The 23,194-nt window shown below is 39.7% G+C and overlaps 2 protein-coding genes across 3 annotated transcripts in view; one reads left to right on the top strand and one right to left on the bottom strand.

The window, feature by feature from the left end:
- LOC117958344 (cytohesin-3) overlaps positions 1-15,887 on the top strand; it is a 31,813-nt gene extending 15,926 nt beyond the window's left edge. For both annotated transcript variants that reach the window (XM_034894666.1, XM_034894665.1), the window contains exons 2-13: positions 1,851-1,933; positions 2,421-2,485; positions 3,745-3,811; positions 3,972-4,090; positions 4,507-4,587; positions 4,929-5,041; positions 6,137-6,285; positions 6,774-6,885; positions 10,281-10,357; positions 11,184-11,255; positions 11,371-11,525; positions 13,668-15,887. In XM_034894666.1, coding sequence (XP_034750557.1) covers positions 1,851-1,933; positions 2,421-2,485; positions 3,745-3,811; positions 3,972-4,090; positions 4,507-4,587; positions 4,929-5,041; positions 6,137-6,285; positions 6,774-6,885; positions 10,281-10,357; positions 11,184-11,255; positions 11,371-11,525; positions 13,668-13,740 — 1,166 coding nt within the window. In that variant the 3' untranslated portion in view covers positions 13,741-15,887. The remainder of the gene's footprint in view (positions 1-1,850; positions 1,934-2,420; positions 2,486-3,744; positions 3,812-3,971; positions 4,091-4,506; positions 4,588-4,928; positions 5,042-6,136; positions 6,286-6,773; positions 6,886-10,280; positions 10,358-11,183; positions 11,256-11,370; positions 11,526-13,667) is intronic.
- Positions 15,888-17,502: 1,615 nt separating this feature from the next.
- cacng5b (calcium channel, voltage-dependent, gamma subunit 5b) lies at positions 17,503-22,752 on the bottom strand. Its single transcript, XM_034894667.1, has 5 exons — positions 22,500-22,752; positions 21,277-21,363; positions 20,653-20,793; positions 20,407-20,552; positions 17,503-19,077 (listed from the first exon to the last, which is right to left on the bottom strand). Exons 1-5 carry the CDS (start codon positions 22,693-22,695, stop codon positions 18,817-18,819), a joined length of 831 nt encoding a protein of 276 aa, XP_034750558.1. The 5' UTR covers positions 22,696-22,752; the 3' UTR covers positions 17,503-18,816.
- Positions 22,753-23,194: the final 442 nt, after the last annotated feature.

Raw genomic sequence — 23,194 nt, 5'->3', positions numbered from 1 at the left:
TATATATCAATCACAAAAAAATTACATTCGTAAATCTACCGGATACACGTACATTTGTGTTTAAGTTAAAACATTTGTTTAATGCTGCTCCAGGCAAATCGCAGTAGTCCCCTTTGTGTGAGACTGCACTTTGCATTCAATCTGTACACACATTTTTTATTTTTTTGTATAAATGCAAAAGTAAAAAATAAAAGGAAAACAAAAGTCTTACAGTCTTACAGTTTACAATACATTTACATCACAAAGAACTTATCTTTATTGCAGTGAAGCCAGTAAAATAACCCTTTTTTATGAATCTCTTGACCAATTAGGATGAGTCATAATTCACCTGTACAATGCTTGGTAGACATGGTATGTATACTCCCTTAGCATCTTTTTAAGTCTCATATATCTTTAAAAAATTGTTTTCTTCCTCTCTCCTCTGCCTTTATTCTTTTGTTTCATCTTGTAGAAGTTTTAAGATACTGTGTGAGCATCATTGTGGTTGATAGAAGTTATCACACAGCTCTCTTGACTGGCTGCTCGTCTGTGATAACATGAGCTCCGAGCCCTCAGAATACATAACCTAATAGTCCATAGTCACTTTGTCTTACAGAGCAAGACTAAGGGGATGGAGGGATTTAAAAGGTGTGAGAGAGATGCAGTAGATAGATAAGATGAGGGGAAATAACTTTACTTTCTTTTCCCATTATTTACAGTCAGAGGGGAAACAATACGGGGGGGGGGGGGGGGGGGGGGGGGGGGGGCTGTGAATTGCAAAGCTGCTTAGCAGTATGATTTGTTGAGGGATTTGAATGTGCTCTCACCCCCACTTCAAGCACTGGGGTAGCATAGGAGAAGCACAATCTGGTATAGCTCCATGTGAAAATGACCTAATTCCTGTCAGCCCGCTCTCAGATGCATTGCTGTTTCCTGATGTGTTGGAGAAGAGAGGGGGAGGGCTCCCTGAGGGAAAGAGGTTGATGTGGCACGGTTAAATGAAAGATAAGGAGGTGGCTCCCGGGGAACCACAGTGTAGAATAAAATACATGTCATGTGTGTGAATTGTCAATTCTGTATGCATGGTGTGTATATTGTTTACTCACCTGTGTATACACTGTTTGTGTGCTCACGCTGAAAAACACGCATGTTGCGTGATGTGCTGCTATCTCTCTGCGGTGTTAATTACCCCAAATGAGAGCCTGACGAGAGTTGTCTATCTTAAAGCCAATATTTGAGGGGGCAGGACTCACCAGATGCTCAGTGGTGTGTGTGTGTGTGTGTATGTGTGTGTGATTGTGTGCGTGTGGCTGCACGATACTATTTGCAGGAGTTGGTGGAGACCGAAAACAGAGCTTAAAAAGACGAAGTGAGAAGTTACATTCACTTGGGATCCAGAAACATGACTCGACATAGTGATATAATTGCTCCAAAACTGCTGGATGTGTAAATAAATAAATAAAAGGTGATAATATTTTAATGTTGTGTTCACAACTTGTTTTCTGCCTGTCCCAAATGCCTTTGCCTGAATAAATGATAATCTGAAAAATGTCGGACCTTGAAAGCAACCAATGTCTTTGAGATGACATATGAGGCTTTTTCAAGTAAACGGAAAGCTGTCTTTGCTTTTTACTGAGTTCACATATTACAAACATATCTAAGGGTGTAGGAACTCCTCTCTGTTAGTGAATTAATTTAGGTCATGAGTAATGTCTTTAGGACGGATCATTGGACAGGTATGCCCGGCTTAATCCCTGTGACTCTGACTGGCTGGTCGTAAGGTGAATTAATTTAATTCACCCTTATAAACCTGCACCTCCCTCCCTTGCTCACATATGCTGTTTCATTTTTCCCTCTCCCTGTATTTTCAGTACCTGAGGACCTGTCTTTGGAGGAAAGAGATGAGCTGTCGAACATACGACGCAGGAAAAAAGAGCTTCTGGATGATATTGAAGTGAGTAACGGCCAACGATGACCTTTTTGACTTTTTTTTTACGTTTTTGATTACTCTTCTGATGTAGTGCTTAACAAAGTTATATATTGGCATTGAACAATAGCATATGTAATGTGTGATTTTGTCTATATAGCAGAAAAGTAATCTATCGAGCCCTTCACGTTGCCTCCAAACTGTCCACTAATAAGGGCAGACATGCCCTGTTAGGATGATTTTAGTAAGATTGTGTAATATTGATTTTAACTGGGTTTTTACTATATCACGCATCCCGAACTATAGGAAAACCCTAAAAGAAGAATGCCTTTTGCTATTAAATATCATGTACCTATCAAATTAGGAACCTCATTGACAGTATTTACTTGTTTATTCTGAGCTGAAGCTGGATCCTTGTTGTCCCCTCCTGTCTTTTGTTTTTGGAATAAATAAAACTCAAGTTCTGGTATATGGAATAAGTAAATAAGTCATTTTTCTGTTTTCTTCTCTCCAGCGGCTGAAGTTTGAGATTGCAGAAGTAATGACTGAGATTGAGCAGCTAACCTGTGTGGGAGAGAGGTGAGTTTTTTTCCTTTATTAATTAATTATTTGTTTAAGGGCTACTAATAATAATTGTTATTATTATCAACCTGTTGTCTATTTTCAATAAAAATTGATTAGCTCAAGGTTTCTGCCTTTTAAAAGGACGTTTTTTCCCTTGCCTCGGTCGCCTAGTGCTTGCTCTTTGTGGGAACTGTTGGTCGGTTTCTGTAAATAACAACACAAAGTACGGTCTAGATCTGCTCTTTTATGAAAAGCGCAATGAGATAACTGTTGTTGTGATTTAGCACTATATAAATAAAATTGAGTTGAATTAGCTCAGAGCCCAAGATTACATATTCAGATTTCCCCTTGTGTTCAACAAACAGTCCAACACAAAATATGTTCAGTTTAAAATTATATAAAACAGAGTAAAGCAGAACATATTGAGATTTAGAAAGCTAGTACCAGCAAATGTTTCCCATTTTGATCGCTTCACATTGTTTATTGTTCCTGACAAACAGTCCAAAACCCAAAGAAAATGAATGTACACTGATATAACAACAGAGAAAATGAGCCCATCTTCCTGTGCCAGTTGAATCTTAATTCATTGACTAATTGTTTCAGGACTAGTTCATTCTTACTTTTGGCCTCCTCTGCTTTTCAAAGCCATTGAGCCATGTTGTTGCTTGTTGTTCTGTGTGTATGTGTGTGTGTGTGTGTGTGTGTGTTAATCCGCCTTTGTTTGAGGAGTGAAGCGGGACAGTTGAGTCCCTTGACTCAACATTAGCCAAACAGTCTGTATTTAGAGCCTTTATCTTGATTGGTTGATGAGGTGAAGTAAGGCTGTGTGTGTGTGTGTGTGTGTGTGTGTGTGTGTGTGTGTGTTTGTGTGTATGTGTCTCAGGTGCAGCTGGCAAAGGGGCTCGGGCTATTTTGGGCACACAGAAAGCATAGGGATCATGCACAGACATACACAAAGGTGGAGATTTCCCTTTGGAGCACATGCAAAATGTTTTCAGGAAGAGTGACAAATGGCTGCAGGATAGGATGGATTAAACTGTTTATGTACAAGTGCTGGACAGGTGAAGCTACGTTAGACATGTTTAGCCTATTTCCAGTTATCTCAGGTTAAACCCACTGTACACTCACTGTGAAGGGGTAGTAAATAAACAAAGTCATGTTACATCCTAGATGAACCCATCCCAAACTTACCTACTGAACACACACGGCATGCAGCCTGGGGACAACACCTCACCCTTAATGTGATGGATGTGTCTGTGTTTATTTTATTGCAGCAAAACCACGCAAAGAAACAAACAGATCGCCATGGGGAGGAAAAAATTCAACATGGACCCTAAAAAGGTAAATCAATCCTAAGCCGATTGTTCAGAATCACATAACACATGATTTGATTGAGCATCTTGAATTCAATTAAAACATATCTCCAAGCCATCAATCAGGGCTATTAAGACAGACCAAAACAAGTAAGTGAAGTGTAAAAGTTCACTCTTTTTTTAAAAAGGGGATCCAGTTTCTTCTTGAGAACGATCTTCTCCAGAACACCCCGGAGGACATCGCACAGTTCCTCTACAAAGGCGAGGGGCTCAACAAAACAGTCATCGGGGACTACTTAGGGGAACGGTGAGCTTTCCAGTTTCCCTCTGTTTTTCTTCCACCTCTCTTTTTCCTCTCCCCATCTCCTTCAGATCTGCACTGCATGTGCTCAGACGAGGGCATAAAGCTCCAGGAAATTGGTGGCCTGGATTTCTGGAGCAGAGCAGCGACGGGAGACGAGGCCAGTGAAATAACTGAGCGGACATGTGGTTCCTATCGAAGGGAAATCAATGGGGATAAGACTGTCAAAACACAGTGGCTTTCTGTCTGAAAACTAGTGCTGTGACATGGCTGCATTTACTTTCCATGTTGACCCCCAAAACATATAAAATTGTCACTGTGGTGCATTTCTAAAATTAATCCCATATTAACAGTTTCTTTTGTTTTTGTTTGAATTGAAAGAGTGTAAATAGTTAAACATGTGTAACCCTGCTCTTCTACAGGGATGACTTTAACATCAAGGTCCTCCAGGCGTTTGTGGAGCTTCATGAGTTTGCAGACCTCAACCTCGTACAAGCCTTAAGGTGAGTGAACAACCAACTATAGGACTGAGTTAAAGAAAAGCAAGGATCTGTGTTTTTAGCCAGGTTCAACTTCTTTGCAGATGACGCTGTAATTGTTTTTGCTGGAGGCCTCTGCATTGGCATTATTTAAAATGAATGGGATGATGGTGTTTTCTATGCAGTGTGTCATGACACTAATACTAACACACTAATGTTTGTCATAACACAATGCATTCACGAAAGATTAATGAAAAACAAACAAACATCTGAGACACGTAGTAGGGTTTGTAGTTCAGATTGAATCTCCACCCACTGCAATATTTTATGATCTGTCATTCACGTTTCTCTCACTGCTCCTGTAGGCAGTTTCTGTGGAGCTTTAGACTCCCTGGTGAAGCCCAGAAGATTGATCGTATGATGGAGGCGTTTGCCTCCAGGTACTGCCAATGCAATCCTGGCGTCTTCCAGTCCACAGGTACCACACACACACACACAGACACACACACACACACACACACACACACACACACACACTGCGGCGGACTTATGAGTCAGACTCAGCTAGACAGTTCAGGACAGATAATTTGGGCCAGCCAGACCACCTCAGCTTTAGATAAATGTCTGCCAGCAGACATCTAGCATATGGCAATGACTATGGAGCAACAGTCTGTTTCCTTTGCTGTTTCCACCGTAGTTAGCAGGTTACACACCAATTGCAGTGTGTTCACTTTTGGTGTCTTCAGCAGTGATAATGAAATCGATCGTCGGTCAATGGTCATTAGTGCAATCTCAGCCCGTTGCACATTGTCCTCTGCTCCTATGTTAACCAAGCGAGTACCGAGGGGGACGCAGGTGACAGCTCAGGTCATGAATATTGATGTGGTGCAGTGGTGACACACCCAGACTTAGTTATGGGTCATCTCTCAGGACCGGTGTGCTTTGGGTTGTAAATTACAGTGCAGGGCATGTTGACTGGGGCAGTTAGTGTGTGGATGAATGAGGTGGAGGATGGTTAGCAGGAGTTATGATGTGGATTTGTGTGTGTGTGTGTGTTTGTAAGTGTCTGTGTGTGTGTGTATGTGTGTGTGTGTTCACCACTGCAGCCCTCTAAAGGCCTTGGAGGTCGCTACAAGTCTGTGTGTCTCAGAATATGGGGCTCTTTGTTGATTAAACTCTCATTTTTATTAGTCCTACATTTTTGTGAGAAAATCTGTTGATGGATTGCTGATCACAAATCATTTGTGCTGTCATTTCATTAGCATTATAATAAATTACAAAAATACCTTCCACTGTACAACCCACTAATACACTTTTGATAAGAGCTAAGTTTGAGTTTCACAATAGAATTTGAGGAAGAAAATGTTTGGAATTTAAATGTAAGTGAAGGATCTTTTTTTAATACACTGTCAAAAATCTAAGATCAATCAGACAAAAGATCAATCATTTTAATAATGGTAATCCATAAACTCAAAGCAAGTTTTGAAAAGTTTTCTACACACAGAGAGATGTGGGATTGTGCTGTATTTTATGTTTCCCCATAACAAACACTTTATAATTATTACCTCCACAGACACTTGCTATGTCCTATCCTTTGCCATCATTATGCTGAACACAAGCCTGCACAATCCCAACGTCAGAGACAAGCCCCCCGTGGAGCGCTTTATCTCCATGAACAGAGGGATCAATGAGGGGGGTGACCTCCCAGAGGAGCTACTCAGGGTGAGAGCTATGACTTTATTAGTTTGTTAGGTATGACAAATGTATCCAATGAAGTGTGTACAGAAGAAGAAACCTAAAGGAATTTCACGCATCACTAATTGAGATGTTGTAGCTCAGCAAAATTAGATATTCCCCCTCAGGTACTGCTTCTATTGATCTTGCATAATCTTTCAAAGAAATACACAAAAAAGGAAGTTAATCTACCCACATACTGTAGGCTGATTTTTTTTTTTTTAACCCTTTTTTTTTTTGCACTTGGCTTCCTTTAATTAAGTAGAAAAAGACACTTTGTTAAAGCTCCCCGAGTCATTGAGGTATGAATCAGTGTCTTTCACTTCTGACACCGAAATAGAATCTGTCAATGCCTTGTTTAATGCACCGTTAATCTGAAGCCTGGGTTGAGTGTTTAGAGACGGAGGTGTCTGGAAGTAATGGGAACATTTCTGTTCCATAATCTTCCTCTCTTTTTGCTTTCTTTCCCCATTTAGAATCTATATGACAGCATCAAGAGCGAACCCTTTAAGATCCCAGAGGATGATGGGAATGATCTGACACACACGTTCTTCAACCCAGACAGAGAGGGCTGGCTGCTTAAATTAGGTCAGTGCGTGCGCGTCTGCGGACATCCCCCCTGTATGCAAGACATCCTGGATAATTTGATTTGGTTACTCTCCTACTTAAACTTACTACAACTATGACTTTATTCTCACAGTCAAGAGAGTTCTTCTAAGACAGAGTGGGGTTAATATCTCTCATGCTCTCTAACTTAATGAGGTAATGTATGATTTTTTGGACTCAGTGAACTGGAACAGGTCATCACTGGTAACATTTTGTGTAGCATATAAAGGAGAGATTCATACATGTACCTGATTAATATGTTGGAACAAATGCTGATAAATGCCATTAAACTTTCATCTTAAAGTTGAGATGCATATGTGTGTTTGCAGAGTTATGTCACATAAAGCCAGATACATGCGAACACGCTCTTTTTGTCCTTTATGTCCTTAAAACATAATTCCTTATGTGTGGCTCTTTCTTATAAAGCCACAAAATGAATGTTTGGACATTATTAATCAACTCTTTGCATATCAATACCTCTGGCTGCTCCACAAGTTTGTAGACCTGTCGAAGACAAGAGCAGCCATCATCACACATGGCAACGGTGCTAGGCTGTGGCTCTTTACAGCACCGATCTAACAATTTACTCATCAAATGTAACTGTAAACAATCTTTCCATCATCATCAAATATCACAAAGGTTCAGAATAAATGTTCAAATGAGAAAAAACATATAAACATACATAAATAAATAAATAACATTGATCAAAGTAGTTAATGTAAAGTAAGTGTATAATTAATCTCATCGTGGACTGAAGAAAAGTTATTATTTGATTCTGTCCCATAACTTCATAAGAGCTTAGTTACTGGATACATGGTATGTTGGTTTACTTTGATTTCTTAAGTTGATATTGTGTACTTGAGCTGAACAGTACACTGTGGTAAATTTAATTATATCTTCATAAACATGTACTATATAAATTAGACATCTGCAGAATTTTAAATCTAGAACATTTATTATTGTCTTATATTAACAACATGTTAACTACAATTTTACCATGGTTATGTGTAACCTTTAAGTTTCTTGATCTGGTCCCTACCTGCCATTGTTTGAAAGTGACAGTTATGAGTGTAACACAGACTAGAGAGTCTAATTTGAACCTAGATGAAAGAGTAATGTTGGGTGTTTTACTGTCTTGCCGTAATTAAAAAGGTGTATCCATGACAAACTGTAGCCAAACACTACCCATCAACATAACAGGGTTACGTACAGTACGTTTAATTTCCACCTTGCTTTATAACGCTAGGCTAGGAAAAATACGTGTATGTATGATCTGCACTATGCATAATGAGTACACATTTTCACCACACACATCAGTTCTTAAAAAAAAATGTTTTACAGTCTGTGTGAAAAATGGTGCAGACTTGTTTTTTGTGTACATGTGCATCGTCATAATCTTAATAGAGTTTAGGAAAGAACACACATTATAAGTTTTTGTTGCGTAAAAGTTTGTGTGTCAGCGCCAGGGAGGGAGGTGATTGCATGCTTTCCTAACAAGGTAATACTTTATGCTCTTATTTCTATTTTCTTATTGCTGCTTTCTTGTTCCTGTTTGTTTACACACAGTTTTGATGTGGATCTTGCTCCGTTGCTCATTAATTAATGATTAAATCATTAATTTAAGTCCTTTTTTTCAACACTTTTAATTGTTGTTATAGGTTGATTTATTACGTCCTAAAACTTTAATAGCCTGGATACTGTCTGTCACAGGTTAAAGGGCAAACACACTGTAGGGAATCAGTTTTATTTCTATGTTCACACACACATTCCTCTTCCTCTGTGTAACGTCTCTTTAGTCTCATCAAACTAGTGAGTATGAATGCAAATAGCCCCAATGTGGCTCACAAACCTAACGTGATTATATTCTAGGGCTGTTCCTGCCTGGAGCCATTTCCCACACCAGTTTTTGCTATAATATTTCTAAATGAACTCTCTAAAAATAAACCCTGGAGGATGTAAAGGAATAAATGCCTTTTTTAGTAAATCCCTGTACACTGAGCGGAAATTTGGCCACGCTTATTCAATAGCCAGAGTCTATTGAAATGTAAGGAAACCCAGAGCTTTTGTAATTATGTGTGGCCCGTATAGAGTCATGTGAGGCGCCACGAAAACAGGATGGAATTGCTGCAGTAAGATAGGTTGTAACCGTAATGGATGGTTAAGATTGAGAGGAACTAATCAGGAATATTAGGTGAAAACACACACACAGGAAATGGTTAAAAAGTGCCTGTGCTCAAGTTCATGTCTTGTTTGCATTCAATATTCTTTTTCATAGCCTGCATGCACACATTTTACATGTGTTGCTATAGAGCTTCCTCAGTGTCAGCAAGAGGTGTTTTCTTCCAACACTGCAGTCACTGCCAGAGGCTGAATTCTGCTTCAAACGTGTTGGACGTTTGCACTCGTAGTTTGGAGGTAGTGCCCTGAGGTGTAGTGTGTGTGTGTGTGTGTGTGTGTGTGTGTGTGTGCGTGTGCGTGCGTGTTTGTGCTTATATGTCTACATGTGTGTTCATTCAAGCGTACTTAGGTTAGGTTTTTATCAAGTGCTATTTGCTCCACTCTCCTGAGAGCCAATGAGGTTTTATCTTGTTGCCTTTTAAAAATGAATAAGTAAAGTCGGCAATAATTTATCAGTTGTGTGAGTCCTCATTTAACAAAGTTCCAAGTTAGCAGCGATAGTGGTGGTTGATCACATACTATTCAGTTTTCTTCAAACTAGCTTGCCTGCATATTTTAGAAAGTCAAAGTGAACTTTCTCTAACCCTAACCCTAACTGTATTGCAGGTTTACTTTTGAACATCCAACCACAACAGCATTAATCTGAAACACTAAGTTTAAAACATAGAGAAAAAACATGTCAAAAAGCCTAAAAACAAAAGAGGCATTCCATAACATGCAATTGTCAAAAACTGTCGAAATCAAACCTTCCTTTACAAGTAGGGTTGGACGTGTAGTAGAAAACTACATAAACTGTTGTAAACTTTAGATCAGACAAACATACTAATTAACTTTTCAATGGCACGTACTGCTTATTGAGTCAATTAAGTATTAATGTGTGTCTAATTGACTCATGATATGATCATGTGGGTAATCTCAAGCAGCCTTTCTTGAACAGGAAATTGAATTACAGCGGTGACCTGAAAAACAAAGCAGTAATTTAAAATGCACTGTTTAGTCTTTTTTATGATTTATAACAAGTCTGGAAGTCAGTTAGCAACAAATATCCATACAATACTACTTTATAAATCTATATAATTGGACGTGGGTCAGCCTCAATAACGATTGTCACATCCCAGCTTTTTTTCCTTATGGGAGACAGCCGGTCTGTCAATGTAGCCATTGTGTGATTTCCTGTCTCCTCTTCCTCTTCCTGTCAGGGGGCCGAGTGAAAACCTGGAAAAGGAGGTGGTTCATCTTGACTGACAACTGTCTCTACTACTTTGAATACACAACAGTGAGTGTCACAATAAGATGATGTTTTGATGAAGTGCTTCTTTGCGAGTAGGTTTCTGTGTGTGTTTGCATGTCTACAGATATAGAGAATTTTTGGAATTTGGAGGTTTCATAACAAATTCTGGGATTACAATGAATAGGGGGAAAAATATGGAGTAGATCAACATACGGCACTTCAACATACCATCCTGTCATTTCCACTTGTGGCTGCTCTGGCTGCTGTTTAGCAAATGCTTATTGGTCACCAGTTGTCTACATTTATGTTCTACCACATTTGGACATTTGGACACACTTGTTGAAGGTTACTCCAAACGGGCTTGGGTCAGCCCTGTTTGGCAATGAATGTTTTCATGAATGTGTGCTTGGTGGAAGATGTTTATCGTTGCCTCTGTGTCCTTGCTAGATGCTACATCAGCACTGTCCTCTCTCTACCCTGGTATTATTCTTCAGGACACTATCATTATGTTGCATCCTCTGGTCTGACTGCTCCACAAACACATTATCTGCTCAGTTAGAGAGCAGCAAAGATGAGAGGAAGGAGACAAGGTTGAATACCATTCTAGTAAAACATACCACATGAGATATATCCTCTTTTCCCTACCCCAGTCCTCTACTCTCCTCTTTCATTTTTCCTTCTGTCAGTGAATTTCCTCCTCATCTTTATTTCATATGAATTTATCTATGCATTTATTAAATGCACCTCTTGCTTTGCCTTGCTTCTTTATATCCTTTTTTGTTTGTTTTCTTCTTACTTTGCCATCAATTGTGCTCCCTCTCTTTGTATTCACTTGGATGTTTTTCTCCATCCTCTCATGTTTCTCCTTCAGGATAAGGAGCCTCGTGGGATCATCCCGCTGGAGAATCTCAGCATCAGGGAGGTGGAGGAGCCCAGGAAACCCGTGAGTTTTACCTCATTAGAGACCCTTAGAATCTTTTCTCCTCTGTTAGCGTGTTTATTGGATGTTTAAATTGTAAGTACACATCTTGATGCCCTGCTCTTTGTCCATTCTCCAGAACTGTTTTGAGCTCTATAACCCCAATCACAAGGGCCAGGTGATCAAAGCCTGCAAAACGGAGGCCGACGGGCGAGTTGTTGAGGGTAACCACGTTGTGTACAGGATATCAGCGCCCACGCCAGAGGAGAAAGAGGAGTGGATTAAATCCATCAAGTAAGACTACTTACAAGCACAATTAAAGCAATAGTTTGGCATTTGGGGAAATAGTTTTTTTGCTGAGAGGGTTTATTCATCTAAAGTCTCCACATTAGTAGTAATGGTAAATCTTCTTGTAAAACCCCAACTTGCTTTTTACTTCACTGTTGTACAGATTAAACAATAAAGATATAACATTTTAATAAAATGTTACCTCCCTAAAATTTTATTTATTTAGCGTTTATAGGTGCTGGTAAAATTTAGCTGGCTGTATCTCCATATTTACTGTGCAGACATGAGAGTATCAATCTGTTCATCTCATACTTGGATAAAAAACATAAAAGCATGGGGTGCCTGAATAGCTCACCTGGTTGAGCGTGCGCCCCATGTACCCAGGCTCAGTCCTTGAAGCAGCTGCCGCAGATTAAATTCTGACCGGGGGCCCTTTGCTGCATGTCATTCCCCCTGTCTCTCCCCTTTTAAATCTTCAGGTGTCCTGTAGAATAAAGACTTAAAAGGACCCAAAAGTAATCTAAAAAAGAAACGTGTTTCCAAATGTCCTTTAATAAGCCTAAATGAGCTAAAGCACCAGCCTTTAAGGTCAGTTTTCTTGTGGCCGGTGGTTGACTTCATGAGCTGATTAGAGTGACCAAGCTGCCACTCAATAAAGGTTGTCATACAAAACTATTAGCTAGTTCAGACATAAACCACAATCTAGTCTGGCCCTCCGAAGATCTATCTGACCGTAAGATCAGTGCTGACAAAAAAGACACCTAGGAAAGATACTTACATGGGTCATTGTTTTGCAAAGTATGTCCTTACATTAATTGATTAAAATAGTAAAGTGTGGTTTCTTTTTGTCAGATACCACACATACTGAAACTCTCAGTAATAATAATAACCTTGCTGTCAGTGACCCAAATGTTGCTCTGTAATTGCCTGCATGGAAGATGGTGCAATGTCAAAGAGAGTTGGCTCAGCAGAACAGAACACTTGTATACTGTAATATAGTGCAATCCCCCCTCCCCCTCCCCTCTCCCCATACTCTGGGAGAGTATTCACTGGGGAGATGATGGGGGATTAGTCACTGCTTATAGCAGCCCAGGGGTGAGCCAGCAAACCCAGTAAACCTATCCAGGAGAGGAAGCTCCAAACTGGGCTGACGTACTCACAGCCACAGCAGCTAACAAGCTACAGCTTCACCAGAGGGGCTCCAAGAGGGAGATAAAAGGCGTTTTATGGAAATGATGATTTTCCCCTCTTCTAAGACGATCAAAGAGGCAACGCTGAAGCTCTTGAGTCAAAAACACACCGACCCGGATGAATGGGGACCAACTGGGTCAATGGAGAAAGTGGGCTGTGCTATGTGTTGTACTGTTTGTATTTTTATATTTCCACTTCCATCAAATATATTAGGTTTTTTACATATTTTTAAGGACAGAAATGGAGGAAACATTTCGTATTAGTCACAGCAGCATTTCTTGGATTGGATCACTTTTATAGTGGAGATTTTGTTTCATGAAATTGGGTTTTGCAAAATGACAATAGAGCGGTTTGAAAGAGCAGGATAGTCATCACATACATATACAGATTAATAGTCATTCTTCAGCGTGCAGCGTTGTAAAGGGAATCAGAGATAGCCGCAGTGGGGGGTTGAAGCTCTTCTTGCTTAGTGCTGGTGCTAACGGGATTTAGCAGCCGTGAAACTGGGCTCCTCAGTATAGCTGAAATAGCTTCCTGACTCACTCACTCTCATTGTAGGCTTCCTTTCCATCGCTCTTAGAAAAACACAGGGAGCAGGAGAACGCAAGAGTCAATAATCTGGAGCCCCTTTGTTCACCCTCCTTCAGACCTATAAACCTGCAGAATAGTGGGAGGGAGAGTGTGCTTGTGTGTTTTACTACGAGTTCTGGAGGAGGTTCCAGCAAACCGGAGTACTAAGGAGAAACTTGGGAGGGGGAGGGGGGGGGCTTCTTCAGAAACCATGGAAACCAAATTAGGTCACTGCACAAACTTTTTTCTTTTTTTTGATCTAGTTAAGGCAGTATAAATGTGCCTACATTTGTGCCTACATTTCTATATCAAAGATGCTTGAGACCCTCCTCTCATGTGGCCTTATTAATTATTTCATCGCTGTCCTTTGATTGGCCTTTTCTCCAGGGCCAGTATTAGCAGAGACCCCTTCTACGACATGCTGGCCACCAGGAAAAGACGCATCGCCAACAAGAAGTGAAGAGGGACAATCTTCTCAACCTCCAGCTTCTCCATCTTTCTCTCCTTCGGTTCATGAACACATAAACCACACACAATGCGAAGCTGGTACACAACAGAAAAGTCCTTCAACCCCAGAAAAGACTTTGACTATAAAAAAAAACTCAGTTTCTCCCCTGGACTTTACACAAGTGCACTGGCTGGGGAGACATCACACACTGCTGAGGGGACAGCAGACCTCCAGTTAACATATATGTGGACTCTTGCATTGAGCAGCACATAAACAACCAAGTCAGTTTGTTTCTCATCCATGTCATGTAAAGCTCTAATGGTCATAACATGTTTCTAGGTCTCCCTAAAGCACAACTGCCATGTTTCAGGTGCACATGCATGCATGTGGGTTATTATAGACCGATATGTTTGTTTGTGTGTGCGTGTGTGTGTGTGTGTGTGTGTGTGTGTGTGTGTGTGAATGCAGCAGTGTGCAATCAATGTGTACAGGATATACAGCATGTGTGCAGACAAGCGTTCCCCCCACTGTGCTTTAGGAAAGGTAATTCAAAGAGTTTAGATGTATTGTCAGCTACATGGGGAAGGATATGGGAGAGTGAATTAAAACATTAGGAGGAGGAAAGTTGGGAAGTGGAGACAGTTGGTCACGTTTAGGAGGTGGTGGTGTAGGTCAGTGCAGCATAACCTCACTTGGACCATGTGGTCTTCTCACTCTGGTGCTGATTCTTCTCTGCAGGTGCCGTGGCTGAAGCCTTGCTCAGAGTAACCTCAGAAAACAGCGCTGGCTTACATTTAGGTTCCTAACAAAGCATCACAGTCTTGAGTCAGCTGGGCTGATTTCATTTATTTGTGTAGAGCAGAGAATTTTGAAATGTGCATACTTTTTTATTTTAGTTGACTGGGAAAGGAGCTTTTGCCAAAGCTTGAAATAAAAACTTTCTTTTTGGACATTAAGTTGCTATTCTTAAGATTTCAGTCCTGGTTAATTCGGCAACAAAAACGTGATTAATGGTGGTAACTGCAAGTGTGCTGTTTAGTACTATAACAAGCACTCCTTAAGCAGCCACCTGGCCAAAAATGCAACTGAACAGCAACTTTTGTATCCTTTTACAGTGCAGTCACAAAATAAAGTAGTCAATAATAATTGCTATTGTAATGTGACTGCCTGTCACCTGCAGCTAACAGTTCACTGTACCTGCTCCTTCTTGATTTGTTACTCCCTTATAAAAAAGCAATTATGCAAAAAATGGCCCAAATCCAGAGAAAAGTGTCAATTTCATAAAAAAACTTAAGGATTTTAACTTTAAAAATTGTCTGCTGGGTAGGCTTTATTTATGGCTGTGCAATGGCCCAATAGGGTACCAGTCCGATTAAGCTTTTTTTTCTTCTCTTGTCTATGGCCTAGGTCAGTGAAGGTTGATGTATTGTTGTGATCCTGTTTGCATTTGGTTTGTAATCCTATACAATCTTGCTTGCTTTTGTGTTCTTCTAAAAGTATATAATATAACCAACCAACTTATAATTTTTGTATTTATTTTCATTTGTGAAATGGTTTAATACCATCTGTAAATGTTATACAATGTATTCTTAAGTTATGTATGTATATATGATGTATAGGTTTTCTAGTTTCTTTGTTGTAGTATGCACACTATGTGTAACATGCTTGAGCCTACAGGCGGAAGTTTGCATCAGCTGAAGTTGGGGGTTTTCTTTACAAAAGCCTTAAACCTAATCATAAGTAAACATATGAGGATGACAAGGAGGAGGATGATGATGATGAGGATGATGATGATATTGGTCAAATACTGTGCCAAGGCTCTTTAAATAAGCCATGACAAGTAAGAAAGATAGTTGTATCAATAATGATGATAAAGATTATAGTGAAAATGATGTTTGTTGTTAATGATGATGATTATAGTGATGTAATATCAGTGTGATGATGATGATTATGAGACTATCATTAATGATGATGTCAACGACTATAAACAGCAGTAGTTTTGTATGTGATTGTAAAATAAAAATGAAAGCCTTGTGGTCAGGGCAGAATATTATCTTCTACTGCCCTGTAGAAGGTTTATAATAACTTTTATATTATATTCTCTGTAAAAGCGGTCACATTGTACATTACGTGTATCTATATAAAGTATACATAAAGCAGACAGCAGATGTATGGTGTATTTATTATTGATGCTTGTCTTGACCTACTTATTTGCATAAGTCATGAGCTATTGGTAATAAATAATACAGATATTTCTCGCGAGGTGACGAGCTCTTTGGATGTATAACATGTCATCCTCCATCATGTAGCGCAATAGTGTTGGGATTCAACCTGGTAGAATAGCGGGTGAATTAACAGGAAGGGTAAATCAAAAAATGTGAGATGAAAGAAAGTGGGAGAGAAGATATGGAGAGAGCTCCCTCTACTGGTTTTCCTTTTTCCTTTTTCATCAAGTCATAATCATAATTCAGATACTTTACTTGAGTAAAAGGGACAATAACACAATGCAAAACTACTCAAAACCTTTCTTAACTATGACCTCAGTAGAAACTTAAAATTAGCAATGAATTTAACATTTAGCTACGGATAGAAAGATGTTATGGCCTGACTGTTTGGATTGGATTGAATTGGATTGCATTAGATTGTTCAGGTGGACCTAATAAAGTGACCACTGAGTGTATTTATCTTGTGTGTCAAAAGGAAAAGGAAAGACATATCTGCTTTTGCAAATGAACCCTTCCAGTCTAAAAACAAATTATTAGATCCAAAAGTCAAAAGCCAGTTTTCACAAAGTCCCCACTCACAGATTTCTCACTGTCAGTGTCAGCCTGTCCTCATGAACTATACATTTGAAAAGATAAGCACTGTAATTCGAATGATTTACACTTCTTTCTGCTGTGTGCACCACATTGACTGCTGCTCTATAAGAATGCGGCTAGCCGTGTAGGGAGGTGGTGAAAAAGACTTTCACCCAAGAAATGTGTTTTAATGCAAACCAAAGTCTTTCCTAAACTTGACTAGTTGTTTTGGTGCCTTAACTTAACCTTTGTCGCCGCAGAACACTCACTTTTTCTTGCCTAAACTTAACCGTAATCTCCACTGTTATGATCAGCAGCGCCGCGCCTTTTCTCTGATGCTTAGCACCAGAGCACGTTTTCCTCCCATCCCCGAATGCTATGTGGAATAGCCAGACTCTCAAAGCGAGATTACACATAGAGTAACTTTTCACATCTTGTATGAGCCGTCTGTTGTCCCTCTCTGATGTTTGCCTGTGCCACATTCAGGAACAGGTTTTTTTATTTTTTATTTAACCTTTATTTAACCAGGAAAGTCCCGTTGAGATTAAAAACCTCTTTTTCAAGGGAGTCCTGGCCAAGAGGCAAAACACAATCAATTACATTTGTAAAAGTTATATAACACAGACCGTTAAAAACATTTACAATGTAAACAGGTCATTTCAGGTTCTCTCAATCTGGATTTAAAAGCATTTAAGGAAATAATTTCAGATAATTTCAAGTCTTTTTGCAAAGAGTTCCATGCAGTAGGAGCGGAGTAGACAAAAGCCCTTTTTCCAAGATTTGTATGGGCAAATGGAACAAACCTTGTACTTGTATGTAAAACTCTGTTTCACCTTTGAGGGGAGAATGACAATATCCCAAGTGATACTGTAAATTTGAGGATGGACGTGTCACTTTTTATCAGTTTAGATTACCGAAATTTTAGAAAGCATTTATATTTGAAAGGATGTGACAATTGACAACATACATTTGCATGTGAGGATGTACGAGGTTTTAATAGACACAGTCATTATTTGTATATGAAAAATAAGCAGGAAAATCCATTTACTGGATCAACAGAATCCATACAAGTACTTTTAAAAACATAAATTTCAACGTATGTCACACTATATACTGTGGAGAATTCTACAGCGTGTTTAAGGGAATAAAGATTTTTTTTTTAACAATTGTGCCAAGAAACTGCAAAACAAACTGTGCACCGCCCCCCGGTGGATACATGTAGAATCACTGTGTGAGGACATTTATTTTCACAGATGACTCCTCCTGCACACTGTACCAAACATGTTTTATGGTAAAGCAGTGCTAGCACAACACCAACACTGGGAAAAACAGCACCTAATTTGCAGCATCATCTTTACATCAACACTCTCATTGTTTCTTCATTTAATGTCCATCAGCTGCACATACTATATAAACATCTGTATAAAACAAATATGGCTGTTCTTAGCTAGTTCAGTCTAGATGTATTACATGTATGTACCTCAGTGTCTCTCCTTATTAAAATCATACCCGGAATTTTCATCATGTCTTACTCTTATGATGTTAGAGACAAAGCACTGTCTTTGAGGTAAAAAAACCAAACCCAACAACAACCTCTGGATGCTTGTTTACAGGACTTCTTAAGCCTCTTTCTTTATTTAAAGTCTATGGTTTCCTTCCAGGACTGTCGTCCCCTGCTATCCGATGGTTGTTATAGTGGTGATGGATTGTCTTTTCATTGCATCTCACACACGTCTTTGCCTTAGGGAGAGGGTTAGGTTTGCTAATGTTTTAGTGTGACATATTACATAAATACTGCCACAGAAGAAACTTAAAGCTAAGATGCATTTATTTCTTGCAAAATGACGAAGCCGAAATGTTCACACACAAAAAAACAGCTACAGTATGAGGCACTGGAGGGTAGAACGCACCGATACAATTAAAAAATATGCAGTAGAACAATATTTACCTTTGCAGATAAAGTTCGAATGTAATTACTGTATACCAGATTTTAACTAAATTTGCAGAAAGAATACCATCATAATGGGTTTTTCTTCTAAAACCTACAGACTTTTTATAGGTGCTGCTAAACAACAGACATCCAATAAGCATCTGTGACCCCAAATCCACAAGCACCTCAGGTCACAGTCAAAGCTGCACATAATTTTCTCCCTGAAAAACACCAAACTCAAAGTTAAAAATCTAAGTAACTTTTTCTTGAAAGGAAACTCACTAGGCCCTGTGACCCCATGTGACCCTACAGGGAGCCATCGGAAAGCTTTGGGCGGTCTCTGCTGTGATGGCCGACCCCTCAGCAGGGTGAAGACGAGACCTGATCGTATTCGGGGCACTTAAGTAGAGCAGGGTAGCTGGCGCTCATCTGGAGGGAAGCTTCACTCGAGAGGTCAGAGGGACTTCGCCCACGCGACCAGGCCTCTGGGTGGAGGAATTGGCTCGAGTGGTCGGAGCAGTTGCTGAGACGAGGGTGGTAGAAACTGGGGTGACGAGGCTCGTAGATCTCCTCTGCTGTGTAGCGCTTCATGAACAGGTAGACAGACATGACGCCGGCGCTCTGCAATGTGTAAGGGACACGTGAGATTCACATTAAGTCAAGAGTCCTAAATATATGCAGAGAATAATGAGCTCAGAAGTCAATCATTCAAAAGAATAACAATTTACAACATACAGTAAATAAGTCTCCACGGCACATCACTTTTCTATAGTTGTTTGTGATTGCTTCAGTTTTGTCATTTGAAAGTGATCAGCTAAAGAGTTATACTTTTTAATCTTTTATCTTATATATCTTATATAATATTAATATCTTTATAATGAGTGGTAGCTGTTTAAATTAATAACAATTATACTGATATTGAAATTAATTAAGTTATTGTGGTGTTGCAGGTTCTATCAGCAACCACTGGAGGGAAGTGAACACTCATGATTCTTCTTGTAATAAACTCTCTCACTGACACTAAACTGTAAACCTTTTCAGTAAAAACCTTCAAGTTGCTGTCCAAGTAGCGAGTCTGATAATGTCCCTGTGTATGACAAAGTAGTTCTGTAAGGTAAGATGGCAGTTTTCCAACCAAGTTTCCCAAGGGCCTTATAGGTAAAGAGATACCGATGAGAAACACGTCTTTCTTGGAGAGAAGACCATCCTACTCTGCAACAAATTGCCTCTCGGGACATTAAAGTTTATTAAAGTCTAAGTCTATCCTGTCTTATATAAAATACAAGGATGTGTACCATAAACATTACCGGCATTGTCAGACATATGTAATTTAAATTATATGTTTATTATTGGGGTGGTTGCCGTAGTTCAAACCGTCGCCTTAAAACGAGAAGGTTCAGGGGTCATACCTGCCGGACTGCTTAAAAGAACATTGTGGGCATCATAAATGCAAATTTGACAGCAAAATAGTTCTATTGAATGCATTAGACTGTACCTGATAAAATGGAAACTCAGTGTATAGTAAGGCTATTGATGGGGATTAAATGCTTATCACACCTAAAACTTGGAGAAAACTTAAACCACTTTTAATTCAAGTGTTAGATTTATCTACCACAGTAAAGTCCGGGATATGAGTAGATTTTTGGATGCACATAAAAATTATGAGAATCAACTCGTGCAGTGCATTTAATTTGTTTTATTGCTATACCTGGAAGTTTTTCTTTTAGTTACAGTATAACTAAACATTGTTATGTTTTAACAATAGTGTCTGAATGTGTATTCTACTGTTCAATTCCATGCTGCATGTTTTTTTTCTGTCTTTTAACATCTTTGGGCAATGGTGCAAATACGTGTTCTCACTTTATTATGTCATCCCTTGGATTTGCATGTGTTATCACAGCAGTGAAAAAGAGCTGAACAAGTCTTCAGTGTGTGTGTTCAGTTGCTCACCTCAGTAAGCAGGAACGAGATGGCAGAAAAGGCAAAGGACCAGCCGTACTTGTAGGTAAAATAGGTTTCACTGCTCTTAGTCCTATTCAGCATTTCATCATTTATACTGGAGATGTACAGCACCAGGCCAACCACCAGAGCCAGACCTGAGAGACAGAGACATTAAATCAAAGATTGGACAAAAACACGAAGGAGACAGGACAGAAACATGTCAAGAAATAAAAATGGAGAGAAGACCAGTGATACCTGAGAGGATGAAGAAGATCCCAGAGACAAATGCCAGGATGGTGCGGTGAGGCCGGACGTGGCCAATGTTGTTGAGGACGAAGCCAATGAACATGAAGAAGAGGCTGACCAGAGGGAACGGAGTGGCTGAGCGGATCATCTCTGAATAGAGGAGAAACGTTTAATCCCCAAACATCCAGCAGATGGGTGTGAACGTTTCAGTGGGAAAACTGAGGCTGACAGATGGCTTTAGACAGAGGAACATTAGAGTATCTGTACCTCAAAGTGAAATTAAGGAATTTTCTGTTGGTTTATCCCCAATAATTATCATCTGCCCGATTTTTAAATCTTAGAGATTATTATTCTGATTTACTAGGGTGGATTTATCCTTCAATAAAGATTTGACACTGAGCCACTTGAAAGGACTTGCAAGGTGAGTTATCCATAAAAGGTAATAAGTATTCTGGAGAGGAGCAGCATGAGGGTTCAGACGGCTCGGACCCATCTGTCTGGCTACATTCAGCTGATTTCTGAACACAACCTCAATTAAAAACAACACGTTTTTTTGCAATGAAAATACCTCTGGCTGTTAATGTGAACAACCTCAATGGGGCACTTTGAGTTATTAAGACTGAAGTTACTCACTGAGCACGTTTACTGTGGACTCCGATGTCAACTGGACATTCATGGGCATGATGTAGGCGATGGTGAAGCAGCGTCCAGACTCACCACCTGAATAGGGAAGAAACAAAAACCTTGAGACAAAGTTTAGGTGAAGAAGAGGAGATGAGGAGACATAAAAAAATGGGGAGAGTTGTTCAATGTCACTTGTTTGATGCAGAACTCACAGACAAAACCAAAAGGCCAAATACTGGCAGACAGGAACAAGAAGACCAACAAAAGCAGGCAGGTTACTATTATACTATGGCTCGGTCTGGAGGTAATACAATCTACCTCTAAGCTCTTTGTTACCCATGTTACATCTTTTTGGTTTAATCCGTACAAAAACATGCAAATGTATTGGCCGAGACCAGTAATTTCCTGGAGTCTCAACCGGTTGCCTGGCAACATAACCCCCTGCAAAAAAACAACACCCCCCAACCCCCACGAACAAATAATTTATTCTGTACTATTTGAGCATGTGAGCCAACACAGACAATGTGCACCATGTAGAAGATAAAGACAATACTGTTTCTAATTGACTTAATTGATTTGACCAAATAAGTATGTAGTTTTTTTCTATAATGTAATATATAATATATGATACAATTTATATTCATGTATGAGTTACATCCCATCTCGCACAGGCAACATAGTCAATAATATCACTTCAGCATCGTCACATACAGATACCAGCTGGAGTTATCTGCGACATAATGAGATGACATCTGTCTCTGAAGACTTGTCGGAGCAAGTTTTTGTGTATTTGTGTGTGTGTGTGTGTGTGTGTGTGTGCGCGCGTGTGCGTGTGCGTATGTGTAAGTGTAAATGTCTGAGTGCATAATGATATTGCAGGACTAATTTTACACTGAATGCTTTAAGAGAGAAATACAAACACACTTTCTCTCACTCTGCGTCATGGACTCCCCACACACACACACAAACACACACACACACATTCACACACACACACACACACAGATGAAGTTCTTGTGAATGTCAAAGCTGTCTGATGCAGCAACAATATGTCAGTGTGACAGGACAATCTCAATGCTGCTGCCATATTTAGACGCTGCACAATACAAATGAACATCCTTGAATAATGATCAACCCCCTCTTAACACCATTACATGTAACTGTACCACAATCTTGATTAAGTCAAATCACAGGAGCACAGAGAACCACACACCCCCAGACTTGTTACTCACCTACAAGGAAGCAGACTCTCCAGAGGCCGGAGTGCAGCGAGGTCTTGATGTCGATGCTCTGGTTCAGAGGCATAATGACGCCCTCCTCCAGGTACAACCAGTAGTCCGTGCTAACCGCCACTCCCAGCAGCCCCAGGCTGCTGATTGCAAAGACACTGCTCAGCAATGTCAAGGCCTTCCTGCTGCAAGCACTCATGGTAACAGCAGGGGAATCTTCCAGCAGGGGTCGGTCAAAATAAAGTCCAATGTGGAGGAGCAAAAAGGGAGAAAGAAGGTTGGATTACTGGTAGAAATGGGAAGTTGAATGTGGAGACTGAGTGTGGGTAATCAAATAAATAAATACAAAAGACATAATGAAATAAACATGAATAAATACAGACAAAATAAGTAGCCAACAATGTTTATGTCTCAATCATGACAACCAAGGGTACATTAAGAAGGCTACTGTGAATACAAATGCTCACATTCTTTGAAATCCAAGACGGGCATGAATCAGTGCAGAATCCCTCAAAAAGGTTAGACATTCATAAAGGAATTAATAAGGCAGTGGGAGTGGCAATTTGCAAGACATATCACATAGCAAGACATCATCTACATTGGCAGGGGGATGATTTAAATTTGATTTAGGACACATATGAGTGATCTATGGACGGTGACAACATATTGTCAGGGAGAGGTTAATTTGCTAGACTTAA

Source organism: Etheostoma cragini, chromosome 15 (genome assembly GCF_013103735.1).
Source record: "Etheostoma cragini isolate CJK2018 chromosome 15, CSU_Ecrag_1.0, whole genome shotgun sequence".
NCBI lineage: Eukaryota > Metazoa > Chordata > Actinopteri > Perciformes > Percidae > Etheostoma > Etheostoma cragini.
This window is presented reverse-complemented; position numbering and strand designations above follow the sequence as displayed.